At 41.3% G+C, this 21,458-nt stretch overlaps 1 protein-coding gene across 23 annotated transcripts in view; it reads left to right on the top strand.

Moving 5' to 3' along the window:
• The first annotated feature begins 237 nt into the window (after positions 1-237).
• Positions 238-21,458, top strand: part of LOC139624946 (aspartyl/asparaginyl beta-hydroxylase-like) — a 36,718-nt gene continuing 15,497 nt past the window's right edge. For 7 of the 23 annotated variants that reach the window (XM_071484400.1, XM_071484396.1, XM_071484399.1 and 4 more), the window contains exons 1-5: positions 490-4,335; positions 4,420-4,485; positions 6,206-6,385; positions 8,273-8,317; positions 9,827-9,895. In XM_071484400.1, coding sequence (XP_071340501.1) covers positions 4,170-4,335; positions 4,420-4,485; positions 6,206-6,385; positions 8,273-8,317; positions 9,827-9,895 — 526 coding nt within the window. In that variant the 5' untranslated portion in view covers positions 490-4,169. The other 16 variants (XM_071484410.1, XM_071484408.1, XM_071484406.1 and 13 more) reach the window with 11 other exon arrangements.

The raw sequence follows: 21,458 nt of genomic DNA, 5'->3' as shown, positions 1-21,458 counted from the left end.
TATGCTTGTAGACGTGAGCTATACCAATAAAGTTTATTAAAATTATAATAACCATCACTTCTCCGCCCCAGATGTTTAGAGCTCCTCTTCCTCTTCTGCCACGTTTTTGCTCCTTTCCAAAGAGAGGCCCGACACTGGGAAGCTGTGCGGGAATATGATTGGTCTAGAATCCCGAGAGCCCGCCTTTGCTCCCACCCACAGGCGAATTCTGCGGCTCTGATTGGCGGAGCAGAAAGTCAATAATGGTTACTATGGACTTTGGCTTTGCTGGTATCCAAGTGAGGACGTGATTTTGGTGGAGTCGCAGTTTCATCAATGAGAGCCGAGCGCAGAAAGCGTCGATGCTTCTCACGTAAATACAGCGAAGTTCGCTTCTGAGTTCGTAGCTGCAAACCCGCGCTGGAGGATCGGCGAAGAAATGGCCCAGAGAAAGAATCCCAGGACCCACTCACGAAAAGGTCGGAAACGGTGCTCTTTTCTTGCTAGACGTGGTCTGGACAAACTCCCATTTCATATCCTGCGATGTGAAGCCGAGCTCGCCCCCCGCGGAGGCGCGTCCGCTCTGGGAACAGCTCGTGTTCACGCACCGACACCGCTGGTTCGCCCCCGGTTCCCACGGTCGGCTTCAGGCGTTTTAAAGCTGCGTTAACCCGCAGTCAAACCTAACATTGTTATGAAAGGCAATAGGGTTTGTGTGTTTTGCCGATGCCGAACTGGTTAGCTGTTTTTATACGTTCGTGTGAGGGACATTGTTCGTGTTTTTTCAGGTTTTTGTCCAGCCAGTAAATAATCGCATTTTTAACAGACAGAAATTTGAATGGATACTGGTTTGACGTTCGGGGCTAGTTTAGCTATTTCTTGCTAGGTGTCAGGATATCCAAAATGTAGAATATATATTCAGCTTAACTGAATGGCTAAGTTTAAAACAAGGGATGCTCAGTATGATTAGCAGCTTGCGTGTCCAGCGGCATCATGGAAGTGGCCCTGTAAATGATGCTAAGCTAACCCAGCGTCCATAAGGAGCAGCTAACAGAAGCTAACAAACTACATTTTTGACAGACAGCAGCCAGTTGTTGCTGTTGCTGTGATATGTGTGTGTTTCTAACCAGGTCCAAGGATGGAGTCCAGAGCAAACTCTGTTAAATCCGCCTTGATCACTTTATTTACAGCTGTACAAGCCTGACACAAAGCTTCAGTGTTATCCCACAATCATAACACAGCTTGAATTTACAAGTACAGTATCCTAATAAAATAAATTAATAACATCCATAGTTTACATTAGGAAAAACCCATTTAAGTTTGTTTTAAGTTGCAGATATGGAAATGCTCTGTTGATAATGATTACTAATGGAGGAACAGTAGTTTCATAACTTTTTATTCACTGAGTCATTGCTGTATATGGACAATCTATATCATCAAATAAAGAGGTCCCCCCAATAGGCCTAGTACTACTAATGGATGTGTCAGGCATCAAGAAATAAATTAACATCAGTTATTAGCATTTGCACCAGTAATTTAAAACTCAGCGATGTGTTTGTTAAGGGGGGAACTTGAACTGCACATCACCCCTGCACCACTGACCTACCTGCAGTGTGTATATATAGGAATGCAAATAACAGAGGCAGGCTAGAGTCTGGTAAACAGAGTCAGACTGTTCTTATTCACCCTGTAATGCAAACCAGAGCAGGAGATGGCACCGATCAGAGGCAGATTCATGTTATATCTGAGCCCGACTGCAGCTTGAAGCAGCAATTGTCAAGTACCTTTTTAAAAAAAACTGCATGTATTGGCACATAAACTGAGACTTGCGGTGTTGAAACTGTATCACAGTGTTTTTTCACTTTGCCCTTGTTATTTCTCTCTGTCACATGAGCCAGTCACAACAGCAGTGTGCTCTGTGTAGTCCAGACACTCAGGTCATTCTTATTCTTGTTTATGTATCGTGTCTTTTTTTAAAATTCCAGACTAATTTCACCCTTTTGTTATTTTTGTCATTGGGTGATGTTTATTGTGGTCATTTCCGAGTTAAGATCTTTCTGCTGCTTCTTGTTTCTGTCCTCTTTGTTGTGAGTGTCCTCCTCCAGCACAAGCGAAAGCCTAGACATTGACTTATACACCAAAGACAGGGTAAGGGTTCAGGACCAACTCAGCAGGATTCATGAGGGAGCTAAAAATTCGGAATGCGAGTCATAATGTGATTTTTAGTAAACTTAAACTTAGCTTAAACTGAGAAACTATGTCGACTTAACATTAATGCACTTCCAGTTGCCCGTTGTCATTGTTCTCATTGTAGCTCAGTTATTGAAATGGACCTAAATTCACAGGAGGCTCGAAAAAACAGCATCACTGACCAGTTAGTAAACACGGATGCATTTAACAAGCTGGTTTTATTAAATAAAACAGAGTTTAGTGCAAATATGTCATTTTAGTAGTTAAGTAAGGTATTGTATGGTTTTGGTATTTGTAATATCAAGAGCTGGTACCATTAGTCAATTAATCAATCAGTCAATGGAAGGAAAATTAATCTGCCACAATTTTGGTCATTAACTAATCGTTCAAGTCCTTTTTCAGGTAAAAATACCAATTGTTCTCTGGTTTCTGCTTCTCAAATGTGAGGATTTGTTGATTAAAAGTCCTCAGCTTTTGGACAGTGGACAAAACAAGCAGCAGTGGAAAGTAACTAAATACATTTACAAGTACTGTAGTTAATACTGTTTTAGGTCCTTGTACTTTACTTGAGTATACTTCTGCAGTTATTTCATAAATTTAGTTACCAGATTTAGATTATTAACACAAAATATAGTCAACAATAAATTCATGATGTATTGTTATAAGTTAACATATGATAAGTCTGTTAATCAAGGTGGGCAGCCGCTACATTAAAGTGATGAACACATTCATACAAAAATAATTATAATGCAACTGTACTATATATATATGTTCATCTGAAATGGGCCACTCTGCATCATGTGCTCTTTGCTGATACTTTTGTACTTTAACTACATTAACGTTTTGAATGCAGGACTTTTATCTTCAGTGGAGTATTTCTACACTGTGGTATTGATACTTTTACTTAAAGGTCCCAGACTTGGGGCGTGGCTGAGGGCGGTGACTGCTTTGTTGTGACATCACAAAGTTCCAGAAGTCCTGACGGCTGGTTTTAAGGCTCAGTTTCTGAATACAGGCTGTGTGCATTTCTCTGTGGACTGAGGCTTTGATACTTTCACAGTATTAATATAGAACCTAGACCTGCTTTATAATCACAAACACATGGACATCTACCTTTAGACTGGGTGGAGCTTTAAGTAAAGGATCTGAGTATTTCCTCCTCCACTGTAAAAAGCAAATTTAAGACCTCACCATGGGCTCTGAGAAAATGTAAATAAATAATCAATCAATAATGAAAATAATCATTAGTCAAACCTGTCAGGTGTAACACAGTGATAGTGCTGTGGTGAAGTAAAGATGTGACTTTCTGTGTCTCAAATTAAAGTGACATACCACACAGCTGAGAGTGGCAGTGCTACACACAGCAGTGATTGTGTGTGTGTGTGTGTGTGTGTGTGTGTGTGTGTGTGTGTGAACAAACAAACAAGTGTCAAGGTTATTTGGTGGGTTATTCTGTCCTCTCTGGCATCTGACGCACACACTGAGCGTCCCCGGGTTTGTCAGCTCTAAGAATAGTGTGGATCAGGTTCTGGACTAGCCGGCAGCCGGTCACAATCACTGGGCTGCTGGGAGGAAGAGGAAGAGGAGGACCCGGAGTCTGTCCGTCTTTCTCCTACAGTAGTTCACTCCTTTTCTCTTTGTTTGCCTGTTTGGATGATCAGTAATTTGTTCTTTTGGATTGTTTTTATCACTTTTCGTTACTTCACTGATGTTTTACTTTTACTTTTTAAACTTCTTTTTTGTGTAGTTTTCTTAAAGTACTTTGTAATCTCTTTGAAACGTTTGAAATAGTTGTGTTGCTGTCAGACTCTCCCTTCAGTTTTATCTTGAGCGTTGCAGCTCCATCACTTTCATATTCTAAAACAAATGTTTTTGTTTGTTTTGATGGTGCTTTTACTTTGACCCACTGAATAGCCAAGGTGGTTTGTCTGCAGTTGTCTGGCCTTGTTCTGGTCTTGCTTGGTTCCATTTCTGGGTTCAGCTGAGACCTGAGAAGGTCCATGCAGCGCTACCGCCACTATGGTGCCTCCTACTCCTCCTCCTTGCCGTCCTCGGCTCCTGTAGAGGAGGTCCAAGCTGAGGAGGAGGCGTACACTGAGGAGGAGGTGTATGAGGACGAGGAGCTGCTGATAGAGGATGCAGTTCAGGACGTGGTCCAGGAGACAGGTAGGATTGGTGCATGAATGGGGTTTGACCTGGTTTGATTCAGTTTGTGTTTGGTTCTTATCTGGCCTGGTTTGGCTCTGTTAGGAGGTGTTAATGAGGAGGAGGTTCCACAGGTGAAGGAGGAAGTAACATCTGCTGTCTCTGTGACAGGTAGGAAAAGTTTATGAGCTTGGTTTGGTTTGGTTTGGTTTGGTTTGGTTTGGTTTGGTTTTTAGCTGAGTGCTGGATATCTGTAGGACTTGTTTCTTATATAATTTGGTTTGTTGTGTTTTTTATTGGCCTGGTTTGATTTGGTTTGACCTTGTACAGTGTGGAGCATGATTTCAGTGCAAACTTAATACATCCTGAAGCTGATTTTCACAGTAAAAGCCCTTATGCCTAAGGCTTAACTTAAAAAAAACACATTAAACTAATAAAAACAACATGATTGAAGAATACAAAGAAAATAAATGACAACAAGAAACACACAGGAGTTTTACAAAATGTAAAAAGAAAAATCTACATATAGAAAAGTAGAAAAAGACACAATTATACACAATCAAGACCTAATTAGACACCATGAAGATCATGATCATGATTTCATTTTGTAAGCTGGGGATGGTCAAGCTGAGAATTAATTTGAGAATAAAATTTGAAGAGGCTGTGAAAAGACATTTACATATAAACCCACATATCTGATGAATATTGAAAGAATGCTAAGTTTTCTGAACAGGGAGACAGGAAATCACCGGTCCGGTCTTGGCGTGACGCTCACAGACGGTCTGCAGTAAATTCAGAGAGCTTCACTGTTGCAGCTGTGAACAAAAGTCAGAAAATGAATTCCAAATGAACCCAGAATCAGAAACAGATTATTTTTTAAGATGAAATGTTTGTTACTGAAAAGCATCTTGGGAGTCGTAGTTTATTTCTCTCCTGCAGCTTTGGTGTCTGTAGACTTCTTATCAAAGAACCAAGAACCTTTCTGATGTTGTTCATCTTAAGTACTGATGAGTTCCAAGTCTTGAAGCTCTCCAACTTTGAGTCACCTCACATTGTTAATGAGAACACAAATGGGACTTTTACCTCTGGAACTTTCTGAATATGTAACTAATACAGCTCATTTGCAGCTGTATTGGTTGTTATCCCATTACTTGCATCAGCACTAGTTTGAAGAAACCCTTCCAGGGAGCACACATATCGTTATCAGTTGCATAACAGCCATTTCAAGCCTTGAAGAAGTCTTTGAGGACACTTGTTGCATCACTGCTGTCCCTGTAATTGCAGAAAAGAAACCTCTCTCAGGCTGCAGAGCTTTCAGAGACACTTTAACCACACACACTTCAGAGTCTCATAAAGGAAAAGGCTATTTCTGGAGCATTAAGGCCGTTAATTCGAGGCGATGGCAATAGAAAAGCAGACAGCTGTTGTCATGAACTACAGCCATTTCAGTCCTGGTGGCGGAGGACAAACAGCTGTTGACAACACTTTCTCTCTCTCTCTGTGTCAGGGTCATGTTGACTCTATGTGTCTCGCTCTATTCCTGGGTCGGCCTGCCCTGTGCAGCTCCTGCCATATTGTCTTTTCCTCTCCTTCAGGCCTCAGCTGAAGATTTTTTGGACTGTATCTGAGGTTCCTTTGTGTCTTTTTGTAACAGCGTGAATGTATGAGTCTTCATCACTGTGGCCCATGAAGAAAACTGATGTAGATGTGTGTTAATAAAGCCCAAGAGTTCAGATCAGTTTCTGTACAAGATCATAACTGAACAGAACCAGACCTTCACATCTCCTTCTGATTAAACCCAAGACATGACACATTTATCTTTAGTCTTTATATATGTTACAGAGCCTGGGACGGACTTTAACATAGTTTCCTCTGTGTCCACTGTCCTTAGAGGCCAAGACACCGCCGGTGGAAAGCAAGAATGGAAAGAGGACGGAAGGAGGAGGAGGGGACGCAGGTGGAGGTCCTAAATACTCCATGTTCACCTGGTTTGTGGTCCTGGCTCTGCTGGGAGTGTGGAGCTCCGTGGCCGTGGTCTACTTCGACATCGTGGACTATGACAGTGTCATCGGTGAGTAAGAAGATGAGTTTAGTAACCGTGTAATCTGGTGTAGTTTTAACGAACAGCAGATTGCTGTGTGCACTATAAATACATGCACTGTGCTCAGCAGGAACTGGTGAAGGTTTCTAGTGTTGATGTACAGAGCTTGCTTTGAACAAGATGTTTGCATGTGCACAGTGGCTACACACAGCACAGAACATTAGACACATTAAAACATTGAAAGCCACAGGCTAAATGTCATACGTTGACTCATGTTACTATATAAAATTATACATCACCTCAATCAGCAGATATAATAAATGCACAATGGGAGAAAACATTATGGTAACAACTAATGCATTCGTCTGCTCTAAAAGGCAAAAAAAGGTTTATTATAATTTGAAAAGTACCAAACTGTGATCAGCAGTTACACTTTCAGGTACATAAAGAAATATGTGTTTAAACTACCAACAGAAAGCAGAGAGTTCCTCCAAACAAAGACAGACATGTTGGGTGCTGATATGAGAAGGTATAAACAGTGTGGACCATCATCAGCCTAATGCATACAACCGACCAATCAGCTGGCAGGCCTGGTATTAATAGCGTCTGTGTCCTAACACTGCAGTTGTCTTTCTAAACTCAATGTAATCCAAAATGTTCTTCACGATAACTGAAATAAAATAGTTTTTTGAGAAACAAAGATGTAAATGTCTGAGCTGAAGTGAAAAATGAGTCTTGAGATGTGATGAGTAAGTTTCCTGTGTTTAGGACATTGAGTGCAGCAGCAAAACAAGTAATGTTGTGTTGTCACAGACGCTGGCCTAGTTTCTGGTTTACAACAGCAACTGCACACACACACACACACACACACACACACACACAAACACAAACACACACACACACACACACACACACACACACACACACTCAGACACCGCACTAACAGCTCCACAGTTTTGGTTTTCATAGAGGAACCTGCCTCCATCTTCATGTGGTTATGACAGTCATGCAGGGCTGTCACAACCTCTTCCCCTCAGACACACACACACACACACACACACACACACACACACACACACAGAGCAATGACTGTGTGACATATTTATCTTATCTGTTTGCTTTTCTGTGCCTCTTCTCTGCTCTGTGGTTTGAGCTGCTTCAAGGCTTCAGGCTTCAAGGTCAATTCTCTACAGCAGAACCAAAATTATATAAGTGACAAAAATAGTGACTTTATTTTGCGCCACCATCATTTCACAGTAACTAGATCTAGACTGGTTTGCCAAGAACAAACCAGTTTGAAAAGTGATGGAAAACCAAACAAACAAAAAAAAACTCTTGAAATATGTATCTGATTTATCTGGTTCGAAATCTTACAAAAACGTACCTATGAACATTTTGGAGATGAATAATGACTCACAAAAGTTTGCTCTAATGCACAAATTTGATCTTGACTTACTGTGTTTCTTGAATAAGGCCCATTGTGTCTGATTGTTCTTACTACAGATGCTGAAAATGAACAGACTGTTGCCTCGAACACTGGGTAGTGATAATAACGACATTCTCTCTATTCATCATACATTTAATGATATTCTGAACACGTTTTTTGGCGGTGAATGTCTCAGGAAGGCCTGTTAAAGCCATGCAGATCCTTCACAATAAAAGCCTCCAAGCTCTACTGTCTAGCTGGAGGACTTTTACTATGGAGGCTAAATGTAATTTGTTTTTTTGTTTTTGAAACATAGCACATAATAAAAAGGTAAGATGAGGCATCATGCAGCCCTGTGTCACCTCTGTAATTGCTCTGTACTAATTCACTTCTCTTTCACTGCAAACAAAGGGGAAGATTGACCGTCATGGTTTCTCTGTGTTCATCGCTCCTCTTCCTCTTTTCTCTCTGTGTGTTATCTCTGCATGCAGCCAGAGCTAAGGAGTTTCATATGAACTTTTCTGAAGTTTTGCAAGGTACGGTGTCACAATTTAAACACACATTAATGTAACTGGATTTTTATGATCCCATCATTTCACATCATGAAGCCATCAGAGCGAATGTTGTCACCACCAAACCAGAGTATGAGTCACGTTCAGATGAGATAAGATGGAGGAGAAGGAGTTGAGGTAAAGGGTGAGAGAAGGAGATATTAGCTACAGTGACATTGATTGTAAAGAGCACTAATGGAGGCTAGTGAACAAAGCTGTCTAATGATAGTTCTTCTTGTATAGAGCAGGGCAGAGATGATTGGTAGTATTATATTTAGTGGAAGGTTTTCCTCAAATTAAGACTGTTTCCTGTCAGCCATGCTGCTTCCTCTCCTTCTACTTTTCTTCCAACCACAATCAACAAACTGGATTAAGACACAAACCAGCAGCTCTGCCATTAGTTTAAAGCTTTTTACTGCAACACATAAAACAGTGACGTGATCAGTCAGTTTACTGATGTCACCAACACAACCCGTCACCTGGTTTCATTCAGGGTTGATTCTAAAAACAAACCTCAGGGAGTGAACTGGGAGAAAAATAACTACGAGGCGATGTTTAGTTAACATGTATGTATCTGACTACAGGCCTGTTCTGAGGCAGACCCAGAGAACCTGATCTAAAACCAGAACAAATGTTTTCTGCTTATTTCATTGTGGTGTCTCTCTAAAGCCAAACAGGGAAAAAAACCCTCAGCAGACACTGAGGCTGTGGCAGCTTTAAACCAGTTACCTACTTCAGGTTAAGTGGACGAAAGCTTGATCAGAAACTATTTGAATAGAATTATTTAGCATTTAGCACCTCCAGTTCCCTCGACCTGAAGTCTCTGGGTTTATTGAATGTGTTTTTGGTTGATGTCTGAAATAACATCCTGGTTAGCCTATAAAAATACATCATCCCTGCAGTACTCTCTCCCAGACATTACCCCAGCTGTAAACTATCAAAACTAATCTTATAAAGTTGGATTATTTGCTGACTTTAGACAATGTTAGTGTATTAATCAGTATCTTATTACACTGAACACTGGTGATGTTATACTTTGTGGCGGCTGCTGGCCCCAGTGGCAGTGTCGCCGTCTGACAGACATCATGGTCGTTCACCACATCCTTCCTCATTCTGCAGCTTCGCTGTTTTAATGAATACTTGCATACATGCACTTTGACATGTCGCTGTGTGCTATTAATATGCAGAGTGTGATGCACTAATTCACAGCTTGTTTCACTCCTTATAGTTCAGGGGTCAGAAGGTCATGATAATATCTCCATACTTCAGGAATCTTTTCATTTTTTCTTTTATTAGAGAAAAATGTTGATAGTTTCTCATAATCTTATATCAGTTTGTAACATTAAATTGAATTAATGATCCATCAGTGTCATCTGAGAGTTTATTAGTTCAATATTAATTTCATTCTCATCATATTTAACCCCTAAAAACCAGATAGCAGGATGTTGTTTATTTACATCACTCAGCCTTCCTCTCCTCGTCTTCCTCCTTCAGGTAAACTGACGGCCTACGACACCGATGGAGACGGAGACTTTGATGTGGAAGATGCTAAAGTTCTGCTCGGTGAGTCCACTGTAAATCTTCTGTTTACTGTCTGGTGTCCCTCTGCGTGAAGGATGTGGTTTACAGTTGTGTCCCAGTGCCTCAGTGTCTGTGATATGATCACCTGCTCTGTCACCTGGATGACAACACAATCGATTGTGTGACTATGAACATTTAGGAGATGTTCATAGCGAGAGTGGTACTGCTCTTCTTTTTTTTTCTAATTTTATAAAAGTCAAATTTGTCCGTCAGAACTAAGAGCTTTACTTCATTTTTAGTGTCGGATACAAGAGTACAATTTAAGATACAATGTGTTTTGTTGTATTCTTGTTTCGGGCTGCTAACGTGTGACTTAACCCTCACAAATAACTGCGAGTGGACATTAACACTGTGCTGGTACAAAATATTCTTGTCTCACAAGTGTGTTATACTGTAAATACATCAGGGGGTTTGAGCTGTTGTCACAGTTACAGGACGCCTCGACCTGGATCCTCTTCAAGAGAAAAGGATTCAACAGAAAGGTTTTCACGTTTTTGTGGAGATATCATTGTTGACATTTGTGATAAATAAATGGTAAGAAGGAGAACCACACACACTGTACTTCAGGACGACTTGTGAAGTAGGTTTGTAACCACAGCAGCAACAGCTGTTCCCAGCTCCCATCTTTGGCCACTTTGACTACTGTCCATAGAAGAAATCTGCAAAGTGAGCTCTTTACTGCAACGTGTTTGCACAAATCCACAGCTTAGTCCAGATGAGTTTTTTTAAGTTACTTTTTGGGCATTTAATGCCTCTATGAGTCAGGACAGTGTATATGTGTTAGTGCCTTGGGGTATGCGCCCAAACCACTCGGCTAGCAGGTCGCCCCGAGATGAGTTTTAATACAGTTCATTAAACAGCCACAGGTGCTGACCAGCAGTTGTTGTTGAACACTTAAAGCGAAACATATCGGTCAACAGAAAATATCTGAGTCCTATTCACCCACTTTGTTGGAATTTCTCCATACATTTGAACAGGTAAATTATGTGAAACCACACCCATGTGTCCACTGTCAGAGGTGAAAACCAAAATAAACATGTGCAGCAGTTCATAAACAACACGGGCAAAGTTCACATTTTGCCTTTTGATTTCTCTGCTGCATCTGATGCAGTTCCCAGGGTGTATATAATACTAATAATCATATACCAATGTCAGCTGATATCATTTAGCTCATATTGTTTTTAAGCTCAACAGTAGATCTACATCCCCCTGAATGACCTATAACTGCATTTTTATTGGTCAAATAATCCACCAATCATGTCACATATACAGACTGGAATTGAATTCCCTGTTAATGATGGATACAGTCTGGTAGGAAACTGTCACAGATGTAAACGCTTCACATGCCACATCAATGTATTTACAAGTCAGAGATATGGAAGAAGAAAAGATGTCGAGCAGACAGGAAGTGAGACCTGGCCTGATGAGACTGAGACAGGAAGTGAAAGCTTATTTAATGTCTGTTGTTCACCTGCGACTTTAACTCACTATCTTTCTCTTTGTCCTGTTTCATCATTCTTTTTTTTTTTTTTTTTTGCTCCATTTTACGTTACGGTCGTTCTTCATTCCTTCCCACCATTCTTTGCCCCTTACCCACTTCCATCCTTCCTGGCTTCCATCCTTCATTCCTTCCTTGATGTCTCCTTTTTCTCATACCTTCCTCATCATTTCTTTTTCTTTCACCTCTCCTTCTTTATAATTTACCCCTCTCAACCCTCCTTCCCTTTGTGCATCACCCCTTCCTTTCCTCCCTTTCTCCCCATTTCATCTCCACCTCCTCTCCCATCCATTTTTCTCCTTCCCTCCTTTTCTCTCTCCCTCTCTCTCTCTCGTCAGGCTTGACCAAAGATGGCGGTGGTAGTGTGAATGCCGAGTCGCTTGAGGAGGTTCTTAATATTTTAGCTGAGGAGGGCTCTGATTGGATCTATGGCTTCTTCACCTTCCTCTATGATGTAGTGTCTTCACCCATAGAGCGGGGTGAGGAGGAGGAGGAGGGGAAGGAGGCGGCAGCTGAGAGGCAGAAGGAGGGCGGGACAACCTCCTCCTCTGATGATGAGGTCAAAGGGGTCATATTGGACCTCCAGAACCAATAGGAGGACAGGAAGCAGAGCCACAGCCAGTAGTGAGGCTCCCTGGTCCCACCACCGACCAATGAGAACCAGGCTGAAACATACTGTAGCCCAGTCCAGCTGGAAGAGGATGGCAGTGTGTATGTTGGGGTGCAGAGGACCTGATGTCTGGTTTCCACTGCAGGACCAAACTGGGCAGACTGGCCATACAGTCCTTTAACCCTAAAATCACAAAACTCATCCCATACCCTCTAAAAGGAATTTAAATAGTCTGAAACTATTGATTTCAATGGATTGATCAGCTAAGTCATAGTATTGTAGATGATATCCATGTAGATGATGCCCAGTTTGACCAAAAATACACTGATTATTTTTAATTACATTTTAAAAGAGAAACTCATGAACACTCAGATATCTGGCAGGACTTAAAACATAAACCTGATTTCATGTATTGATAGAGTGCTGCAGGGATGATTTGCTTTTATAGTCAAACCGTTTATGATGTTTGAAGCCTAAATACAATCAGCAGCAGTAAAAAGCTCATGTTAGGCTCTAAACCAAGGACACCACGGTCACATGACTTCACCGTCACCACCACTAACCTTCAGCCTGTAGTCTGATTCAGCTCTGAGCTCTTCTACAGAAGCCTTTCCTCTGACAGAGTTAGTGACAGTTTGTAGAAACACAGCGAGGCTGTAAAGGTGGACTGGTGAGGAGGTCGGTTTTCATGTTGGACTGATGACGTTTAACGTCCCCGACGACCTCTGTCGTCTCATTTAGACTCTTGTTAGCAACCGGCCTTTTTAACAGACGGAGAAGCTTCAAGAATCAGGACTGAGGGATTTACTGACGGATCTGATGTCAGAATCAAACCTGAAAATGTGTTGAGCTGCTGTTAAACACAGACCTGATTTCAGTCATCAAGCAGAAACACATTCAATAAACCCAGAGACTCAGGACCAGGGAACTGAAGGTGCTAAAATGCAACAAATTTCCATGTGTTAGGACTCATTCCTGTGGCACTCTACTACAGATATTCCAGACCTTGGCCATTTTGTAAATCATTTAATCAGTTTTCATTTGGATTTCCAGCTGCCGTTGGTTTCAGGTTACTTCTGTAAACTTCATCAACATGAAGCTGAGATATTAGACATTCAGTCATCACCAGTGAACATTTAGCTGCCTTTTATTTTTTCATTTATTTAAAATCAAAATGCTTTGCTGCAGCTCTGTCAGGCTCCACGCGGCCCTGCACTCTGGCTTATCTCTGTCTTGTCTGCTGATGCATCTTCACAGTGTTGTTGAAAAGAACTGAGAGACTGATTATTTCCATCAACCTCCAAACAAATGCAGGCAGAACTTGACTTTCTAGCAGCAGCTGTGGCTGATTGACAGCCTCTGTTTGGAGATCCTGTTTCCTTTAACCAGTCCACTTGGCTCGTAAATTAAATGATGTAGAAGTTGTATAAGTTCAGGACGTTACTGCACTGCTTTTTATATTCTGCTGTGTTCTGTCATATTAACATGACTCAATGTATATTAACAATACTTCCACTTTCTTGCCTGTAAACCACTAATATTCACATTGATACATTATCTGCTGCTTTGTGGATCTTAGTTTTGATATTGGCAGCTTGATCTGTCATTGTTCACCTTTAGTTTGTCAGATTATGTTCTTATTTATGTGTTTTCAGCTACAGTTAATATTGAAGTGCACAGTAATGCTTTAAAAGTACACATTAAAATGAATCCACAGTGTAATTACAGTTTCCAGTGGGTGTTTATGGTTTGTTGTAATGAAAAAAAAAAAGAATGCAGCTCAGTTTAAAGTGGCATTAACTGTATTTACCTTAGCACTTAGCTGTTAGCCTTTGTCACATACATCTAGTTTATGTCTGGCATGAACAATAATTGTGAACAGTTAACTGTGCCAGTTAAAGTTAAACTGTAAAATTGTTAAACAGTACTTTGACAAAAATGTAAGTGTCATGGAAAACTCTACTACAGAACAACATCCACAATCACACAACATAAAAGCTTTTGTCCATAATATTTTTCGTCAGAATTGGATTTTATTTCTCTTCAGAATATACAGCTGTTTACCTTTCACGGTGAAATGTCAGAGTGACTCGATTAGAGATGTCCCGAGTCGATCCTAAGGACTGGCATCGGGATCTGTCCGAGCACATTTTAATGGATCAGTTTCGGCTAAAATAGAAGCATTTAAGGAAAAGCTCATAGCAAGAGTTTATCTAATCTCACTGCTGAGCTCAGGTGCTGATAATCATTAGTAATTAGTAGTAAAGCAGTTTAGAAAACATTAGAAAACAGTCCTCATTGTCGCTTCTGAACTGACGTTTTCTTTAGTTCCAACAAATCCAAGTGAGACGTCTTCGTTCTAGCAGATCGTGACTGTCTGAATTTTCATGACCTTCAGTACTGAGGTGTATACCCAGTATTAAAGAACTCTGGATCTGGACAGGATCTGGAGCTGCCTAGTCTCGACACAGCTGATAGTTTTCATTAACTCTCTCTGCTGTTTGTTGGTTCAGATGAGAAGAAGTTAAAAGGTCCTGTTCTCAGGAGAGACAGACTGAGAAAAGGTACCGTACTGTGTGTGTGTGTGTGTGTGTGTGTGTGTGTGTGTGTGTGTGTGTGTGTGTGTGTGTGTGTGTGTGTGTGTGTGTGTGTTGTACTGAACTCTGTACTGTACCTGTTCCCTCGCTCATACTCAGCTGACAGATCTGTCTCTAAAACCTGTAGAGGACAAGAAAGAGGTGAAGAAGAAAGGTAAAAGTAAAGGTATTGTCCCTGTTGCTTGTGTTCCTGCATGACTTTGATGCTGAGTAACTAAATGAGGAGAGCAAGGCATTAACATTGTTAGGGTTGTGGGTTCTCTTCCCACTTGAGCCACCTCTACTAAACCTGAAACCCTGTATGACCCTGCAGAGTGTCAGGTGAGAGTTTTATACCCAGCAAGCCTGGGATCTTTGAGACTACATGTTTCTGTACAACACATCTTGAAATAATACAGAAAACATGCTGGGTTTCACTCCTGCTCTGTACCTTGACTGAACACAGAATCCATATCACCTAGTCATAAAATCAGTTTTTCAGACCAGTGTGTGGTTGAGGACAGATGATGGGGGCCTCAAAAATGTTCATTTCATTTGTTTTTCTGTGCGTTTATTTGACTATTTGAAGAAAATAAGGCGACATTAATGATAACTACATGTTATGTTACATTTCAAACCTATCAGAAATCATGACATAAGAAAAATACATAGAAAAATCACAGTGTTAAAAATCTTGTTAAATGTGCAGCCACGCCTCACAGTGGCCAGTGGTCACAGTCAAGAGCATTTCTGACTTGTGAGTTTTTCAGGTGTGCAGCAGTCAGAAAGGGAAGCAAAAAGTCGTTATTGTAAATGGACCTAAAAGAAATCCATCAAATATCTGAAATCTAGGTGTAAAGACAAAAGCACATTGCTCAAAGCTTTACAGACAGGTCTTGCCTTGATTTAAAAAAATCGTATGAGGGGACGCCATGGATTAAAAATGTTAGGGAACCACAATTGTTGACTGGTACGACTCACTTGGCTCACTTGACTGTACCACCTCATTTTTAGGGTTGATTATCCTTTGCTGTGGAGTGTTTTACCTGGTGTGATGGTTTGACTATTGCTATTATCCTGTTGACTTTACCTTCAGTACCAAACACTATGTGTGTGTCGTCCTAGAAGAGAAGAAATTAGATGCCACCACTCGAGAGATTAAACTCCCCAAAGGTAGAGTTCTGATCCCTCTGTGCGTTGGTTTGTGTGTGACTTAGTTTGTACCTTAATCCTTTGTTCTTGTTGACTCGTATCCATCTGTTGGTGTGAATTTTACATGTGTGTTGACTGCAGTCTGTCAACAGTAGAAACTGTGCAGCTCACTGTCTGAATACATGTTCTTATATTTAATATCTAGCTGAACTTCTTTGTTACTGAGCTGTTGGTTAAACCCTGTGTATTGATGAAACTGAGCTGGTGGGCTGTTTGTTCCCCATTGTCAGTCACGACAGAAGGAGAGACTGCTGCTAAAGAGAACACAACCCGAGGTACTAAAATCTACCCTCTGCACGCTTTTTGTTTGGTCTGACCTGATACTTTGAAGTACTTTTTGTACTTGTGCATTTTTACGACAAAGTGTGACCTCTGTTTGAATAGAATAGCTTGGTTGGTGCCTTGCAGACCCACTAATCATTAATTTTATTTAACATTATGAACTAGCAGGACTGGGCAATATGACACCATATATCATGCAACAATATATGGCATGTATCACTTCATATAGACGCCTGATCAGTGTAATACAGTACAGTACATTGTGCTGTCAGGTATATCGTTTTGTGAATTAGTTAAAAACACACATCCTGTATGGTTATTTTACCCATCAACAGTTTGTCAGTTTCTTTCCCAAAATGAATTTTATCACAGTATCTTTATATTGCACCATAATCTAGTTTAATACTATAATCATTACCATAATTTGATATATTGACAGAAAAAAGGCTGAAAATATTGGTAATTGATTAATTGTTTAAGTAAAATTAAAATGTTATGGCCTCTCGGAAATAAGGATTTTTTTTTTTTCACAACATTGCAAATTGAATTTTTTTTTTTTTTTGTTAAGATATTTTTTTGGGCATTTTTGCCTTTATTCAACAGCACAGTAGAGAGTGACAGGAAAGGGGGAGAAAGAGAGGGGGAATGACATGCAGGAAAGAGTCACCTGCTAAGAGCATCGGCTCATGTGGTACGAGCCCTAACCACTCCGCCATCGGGGCCGCCCCGCAAATTGAATTTTTTAAATATATGGTCAGAAAAAATGTCTCTTTGGACATTTGTCATTGAGACATTTTGAAACCATAAACAATTAGTCAGTCAATCAAATCTAACAATACTTGACTTTTCGTGGCACCATGTCACTTTTTCAGATTCTGATCTTTGATTCACTGTAGAAATGGTTGATTAAATAATAGGTTTCATTTCCAATGCTTGCTTGGTTGCTGTGTGTCAGCACTTAAACAAGTTGCAGCAATGAGTCTGCATGTTTCTCTCAAGGTTGTGGATGATAATTTTTTATTACTCTACGCTAAAAATGTAACCCCAAACTTCAGACCCTCCTGTCCGAGGGGTCAGTCTGCGCTCAGCTCTGAAAGAAGAGCTGAGGATGATCCACGAAAAGATGGAGGCCAAGAGGATCGCTCGCATCGCTGTGGCCGAGATCAGGGCCTTCCTTGCTGAAGAAGAAGAGGAGAAGGAAGCGGCCTGGGCATTGAAGATGAAGACACTGGAGGTTGCCCAGGAGGTACTGAGAGAGGAAAGGGAGGGGGAAGAGAGAAGAAGGGAGGCAGAGAGAGTGGAGAAGGAGAAAGGGGAAAAGGAGCGAATGGAAAAGGAGAAGGTGGAGAAAGAAAGGATGGAAAGAGACAAGGTGGAGAAGGAGAGGATTGAAAGGGAGAAAGCAGAGAAGGAGAGGATGGAGAGAGAAGAAAAAGAGAGGGCTGAAAGGGAGAGGCTGGAACAAGTGGCCAGAGAGGAGAGGGAACAACTGGAGCGAGAGAAGATTGAGAAGGAAAGGATGGAACTGGAGCAGCTGGCCAGGGAAAGAGAGAGGGCAGCCAAAGAAAAGGAGGAGAAGGAACGACTGGAGAAAGAAAGACTGGCAAAGGAGAGGGCTGAAAAGGAGAGGATAGAAAGGGAACGCATCGCCAAAGAAAGACAGAGAATGGCTAAGGAGAAGGAGAGGATGGAGAGAGAGAAGGCGGAGAAACAACAACTAGAAAGGGAGAGACTTGAGAAAGAAAGGATTGCTAAAGAGAAAGCAGAGAAAGAAAGACTGGAAAGGGAACGCATTGCTAAAGAAAAGGAAAGACTTGAGAAAGAAAGGATCGCCAAAGAGAGAGCAGAGAAAGAAAGACTGGAAAGGGAACGCATTGCTGAAGAAAAGGAAAGACTTGAGAAAGAAAGGATCGCTAAAGAGAAAGCAGAGAAAGAAAGACTGGAAAGAGAACGCATTGCTGAAGAAAAGGAAACACTTGAGAAAGAAAGGATCGCTAAAGAGAAAGCAGAGAAGGAAAGACTGGAGAGGGAACGTATCGCTAAAGAAAGAGAGCGAATTGCCAGAGAGAAGGAGCAGCAAGAGAAAGAACGACCTGCGAAAGAAAGAGCAGAAAAAGAGAGGCTGGAGAGGGAACGTGTCACCAGAGAAAAGGAAAGACTTGAGAAAGAAAAGATTGCTAAAGAGAAAGCAGAGAAAGAGAGGCTGGAAAAGGAGCGTATTGCTAAGGAAAGAGAGAGAATTGCAAGGGAGAAGGCTGAAAAGGAGAGGCAAGAGAAAGAACGAATCGCCAAAGAAAGAGCTGAAAAAGAAAGACTGGAACTAGAACGCATTGCTAAGGAAAAAGAGAGAATCGCTAGGGAAAAAGAAAGGGCAGAAAAGGAAAGACTGGAAAAAGAACGACTTGCCAAAGAGAAGGAAAGGATGGAGAAAGAGCGCATTGCCAGGGAAAGAGCAAGAATTGCTCAGGAGAAGGAGAGGATAGAGAAAGAAAAGGCTGCAAAAGAGAGAGCGGAGAAAGAAAGATTGGAGAAGGAAAGAGCAGAAAAGGAGAGGGCAGCAAAAGATGAGAGGGAAAGAATGGCGAAGGAAAGAGAGAGAATTGCTCGGGAGAAGGAGAGGATTGAACGGGAGAGACTAGAGAAGGAAAGACTGGAGAAAGAGAAAGCAGCAAGGGAAAGGTTGGAGAAGGCTGAAAAGGAGAGAGCAGCCCGAGAGAAGGAGCTGATGGAGAGGCAAAGGCTCGCCAGAGAAAAAGCTCTGCGGGAGAAGATGGAGGCGGAGAGACTGGCGAAGGAGAGAGTGGACAGAGAACGAATCACTACAAAGGTTGGCACAAACAGACAAGGAATTGTGGAGAGGAAAGCGAACGCCTCCCGGCCGACAGCTTCAACAGCAGAGGAGAAACCTGAGAAAGTGAGCGTGTCTGCGGTCAGGAAGGAAAGGAGTGCGGCTGAGGAGAAGACAGCTGTGGGCAGGAAATGATACTGTGGCACAAAGTTAGTATCTCATAAACGGTGGTAGAACTTCGATTGGCTGGAGGGTTAAAGGGAGCATGCAAGGCAAGAGTGTCTTCACTTGTAAAGGTGAAAAATAAAGTAAAAAAATATCTAGACTGTGAGTTGTTATTATTATTACAGAGCAACTGAATCCTTACTTCACACAAGGGAACAGATTAAAGAGTAGTTTGGTGTTTCATAAAAGACAGATCCAAATGCAAGCTGAACTGTGGTAAAAACAGAGTTACCCATGCTGCAAAAACTACTTTGAAAAGCATATTAGTAATCAATAACGGTGCCTGTTGTTAAAATCACACTGTACCCTCCTCTGTGTTTGTTGGAAGCATCTTGCTTCAGTTTGCATGTTGGCTTGACGTGAATGCAGAGTTAGTTTAGTCTTCCACAGGTTCTCGTCTCATGGTCGACCGAGAACTTCTTCAGTCTGACTTTAGCCTTCTAATGCAACTTTTGGTACAAAGCTTTACTGAAGAAGAAAGTCTCTCTTTGTTTTCTGTGCTTTTGATTAAACAATGGGAATTAATACATATGTGAGGATTTGGAAAACCAAACCATGTTTTCTTTTATACTTTAAACATGATCTTCGTCTGTGCAATGTAATACAGCTGTAGCTGTGTCCCAGTTCAGGGGCTGCAGTCTACAAAGGGTGTGCTCCTTCATAGCTGTCGTAGACCACAAAGGCTGAACTGAAATGACGGAGGAATTTCATTTCGTGTCACCACCTCTGCCTGCCTTTACCGTTACGTTGCAAAGCGTGGCCTGTTACCCAGCAACCTGGACAACACAACTTTTTTTTCACAAAAACTTAAGGTTTTAAGGCTGTTGGTTTTAACACTTGTACCAGTAGTTGTTGAACCCAATACTTACATTTAAAAGTGTAATCTTTGGGCTTTCTGTCAGTGTTGTTTACTTTAATTACGGGCGTGCAATGAATTTTGGGACATGTTGGGCCACGAAGGATCCACCCATTGGATCCTTTGTTGCCCAGGAAAATAAGGACACATTTCTTGGCCGCATTTGAAGGAGCCTTTGAAATGGGACAGCCTAGTCGCGATGCTGTAACGCAATTTGTCTTCAAATGCAGCCTCCAAAGGATGCGGCCGCTGAACTGGGACACCGCTTGTGTTTGTACTTTTCTGTCTCTGCCAAAGGTTACAGTGTGTTTGAATTCTGGTGTTGTTTAAAACCTTGTCTGTGTTGAAAATGACAAGAGTCTGAACCCACCTAAGTTAGACAGTGCTAGACTTGAGATGTCCTGTGAGATTTTTTTTTGTTGCTGCCTTGTTTGTCAGATCTGGTCTTGTCAGCATCTTGTAAGGAACAGCGCTGGGTGAAGGAAAAGCTGAGTTCAAGGGGAACAGCTTTTAAAACACTTGAAGTAAATTTCACAAAATACTTTTTGGCTGCTGGGTCGAAACAAAAGCTGTCCAGCTGTAGGACTTCTGTTTCCTTGGTTCCTTGTTTCAAAGCAGTAGACATGAATTCATCATCAGTTTGTTTGTTGCTTTATGCATCTTGTGTCTGGAGCTCAGGGCTTCATGGTATTTTTTCTGGCTGTTATTTAGTCCAAAGTAGCTTCCACCAACAGTAAGATAGATTTGCTTTTCCTTCAAAATGTGAGAAAAGATGTGACAAATAAATGTTGGTTTTCAAAATGAGATGTGTTTGTCTTCCTTGGTATAATGGAAATGTGGAGGTGGTCCAATGTGTTGCAGTGCTACATGTAGATCCTTTCAAAAGTCTGTTACTCAGACAACTATAAGAAAAAAGCCTGTCAGAAACCGAGTAGTAGAGACTGAGTAATGAACATCACACCCACCCCTTCCTCTGTTCAATCCTATCTCTCTTTGCCACAGCTTCCTGCTCCGTTCGCTCGAACACTCAGTGCTCTGGCTTTATTTCCTTCCGTAGGAATATTATCAGGTGTGGAACTGCTGACCTCCCCACTGTCGGGTCAGTGTGGGGTTAAAAGTTTCCTCCGTTACCTAAAGTGAGAGAAGTCAATGTTTGGCTGGTGGATTGACAAAAGGCACTGCTACATTAACTGTAAACCCACATCAGGTTCACTGAATTTTTGCATATTGTAAATTTCTTCTTCTTTCCTTGTCTTTTTTAGCATTGAGTTTTTTTAAAACAGGAGTTTTAGTGTAGAAAAAAGATTCTTCTTCTGCTGCTTCATAATTATCACACAATTATTAGTCAGACGTTTTGGGATTGATTTGACTTTTTGGAGCTAAAGAACTTGGCTCCATGGAGCCACAGTCATTGTTTCATCTCATCTTGAGAGTCAGAGGTACCTTTAGTTTTTTAGTTTTTTTTCCTTACTTCAGTCACTAAGTTTTTTTTGTAACT

The sequence above is a fragment of the Trachinotus anak genome, unplaced genomic scaffold (genome assembly GCF_046630095.1).
Source record: "Trachinotus anak isolate AG129_WGS33_773 ecotype Australia unplaced genomic scaffold, CSIRO_AGI_Tana_v1 ptg000009l, whole genome shotgun sequence".
NCBI classification, from domain to species: domain Eukaryota; kingdom Metazoa; phylum Chordata; class Actinopteri; order Carangiformes; family Carangidae; genus Trachinotus; species Trachinotus anak.
This window is presented reverse-complemented; position numbering and strand designations above follow the sequence as displayed.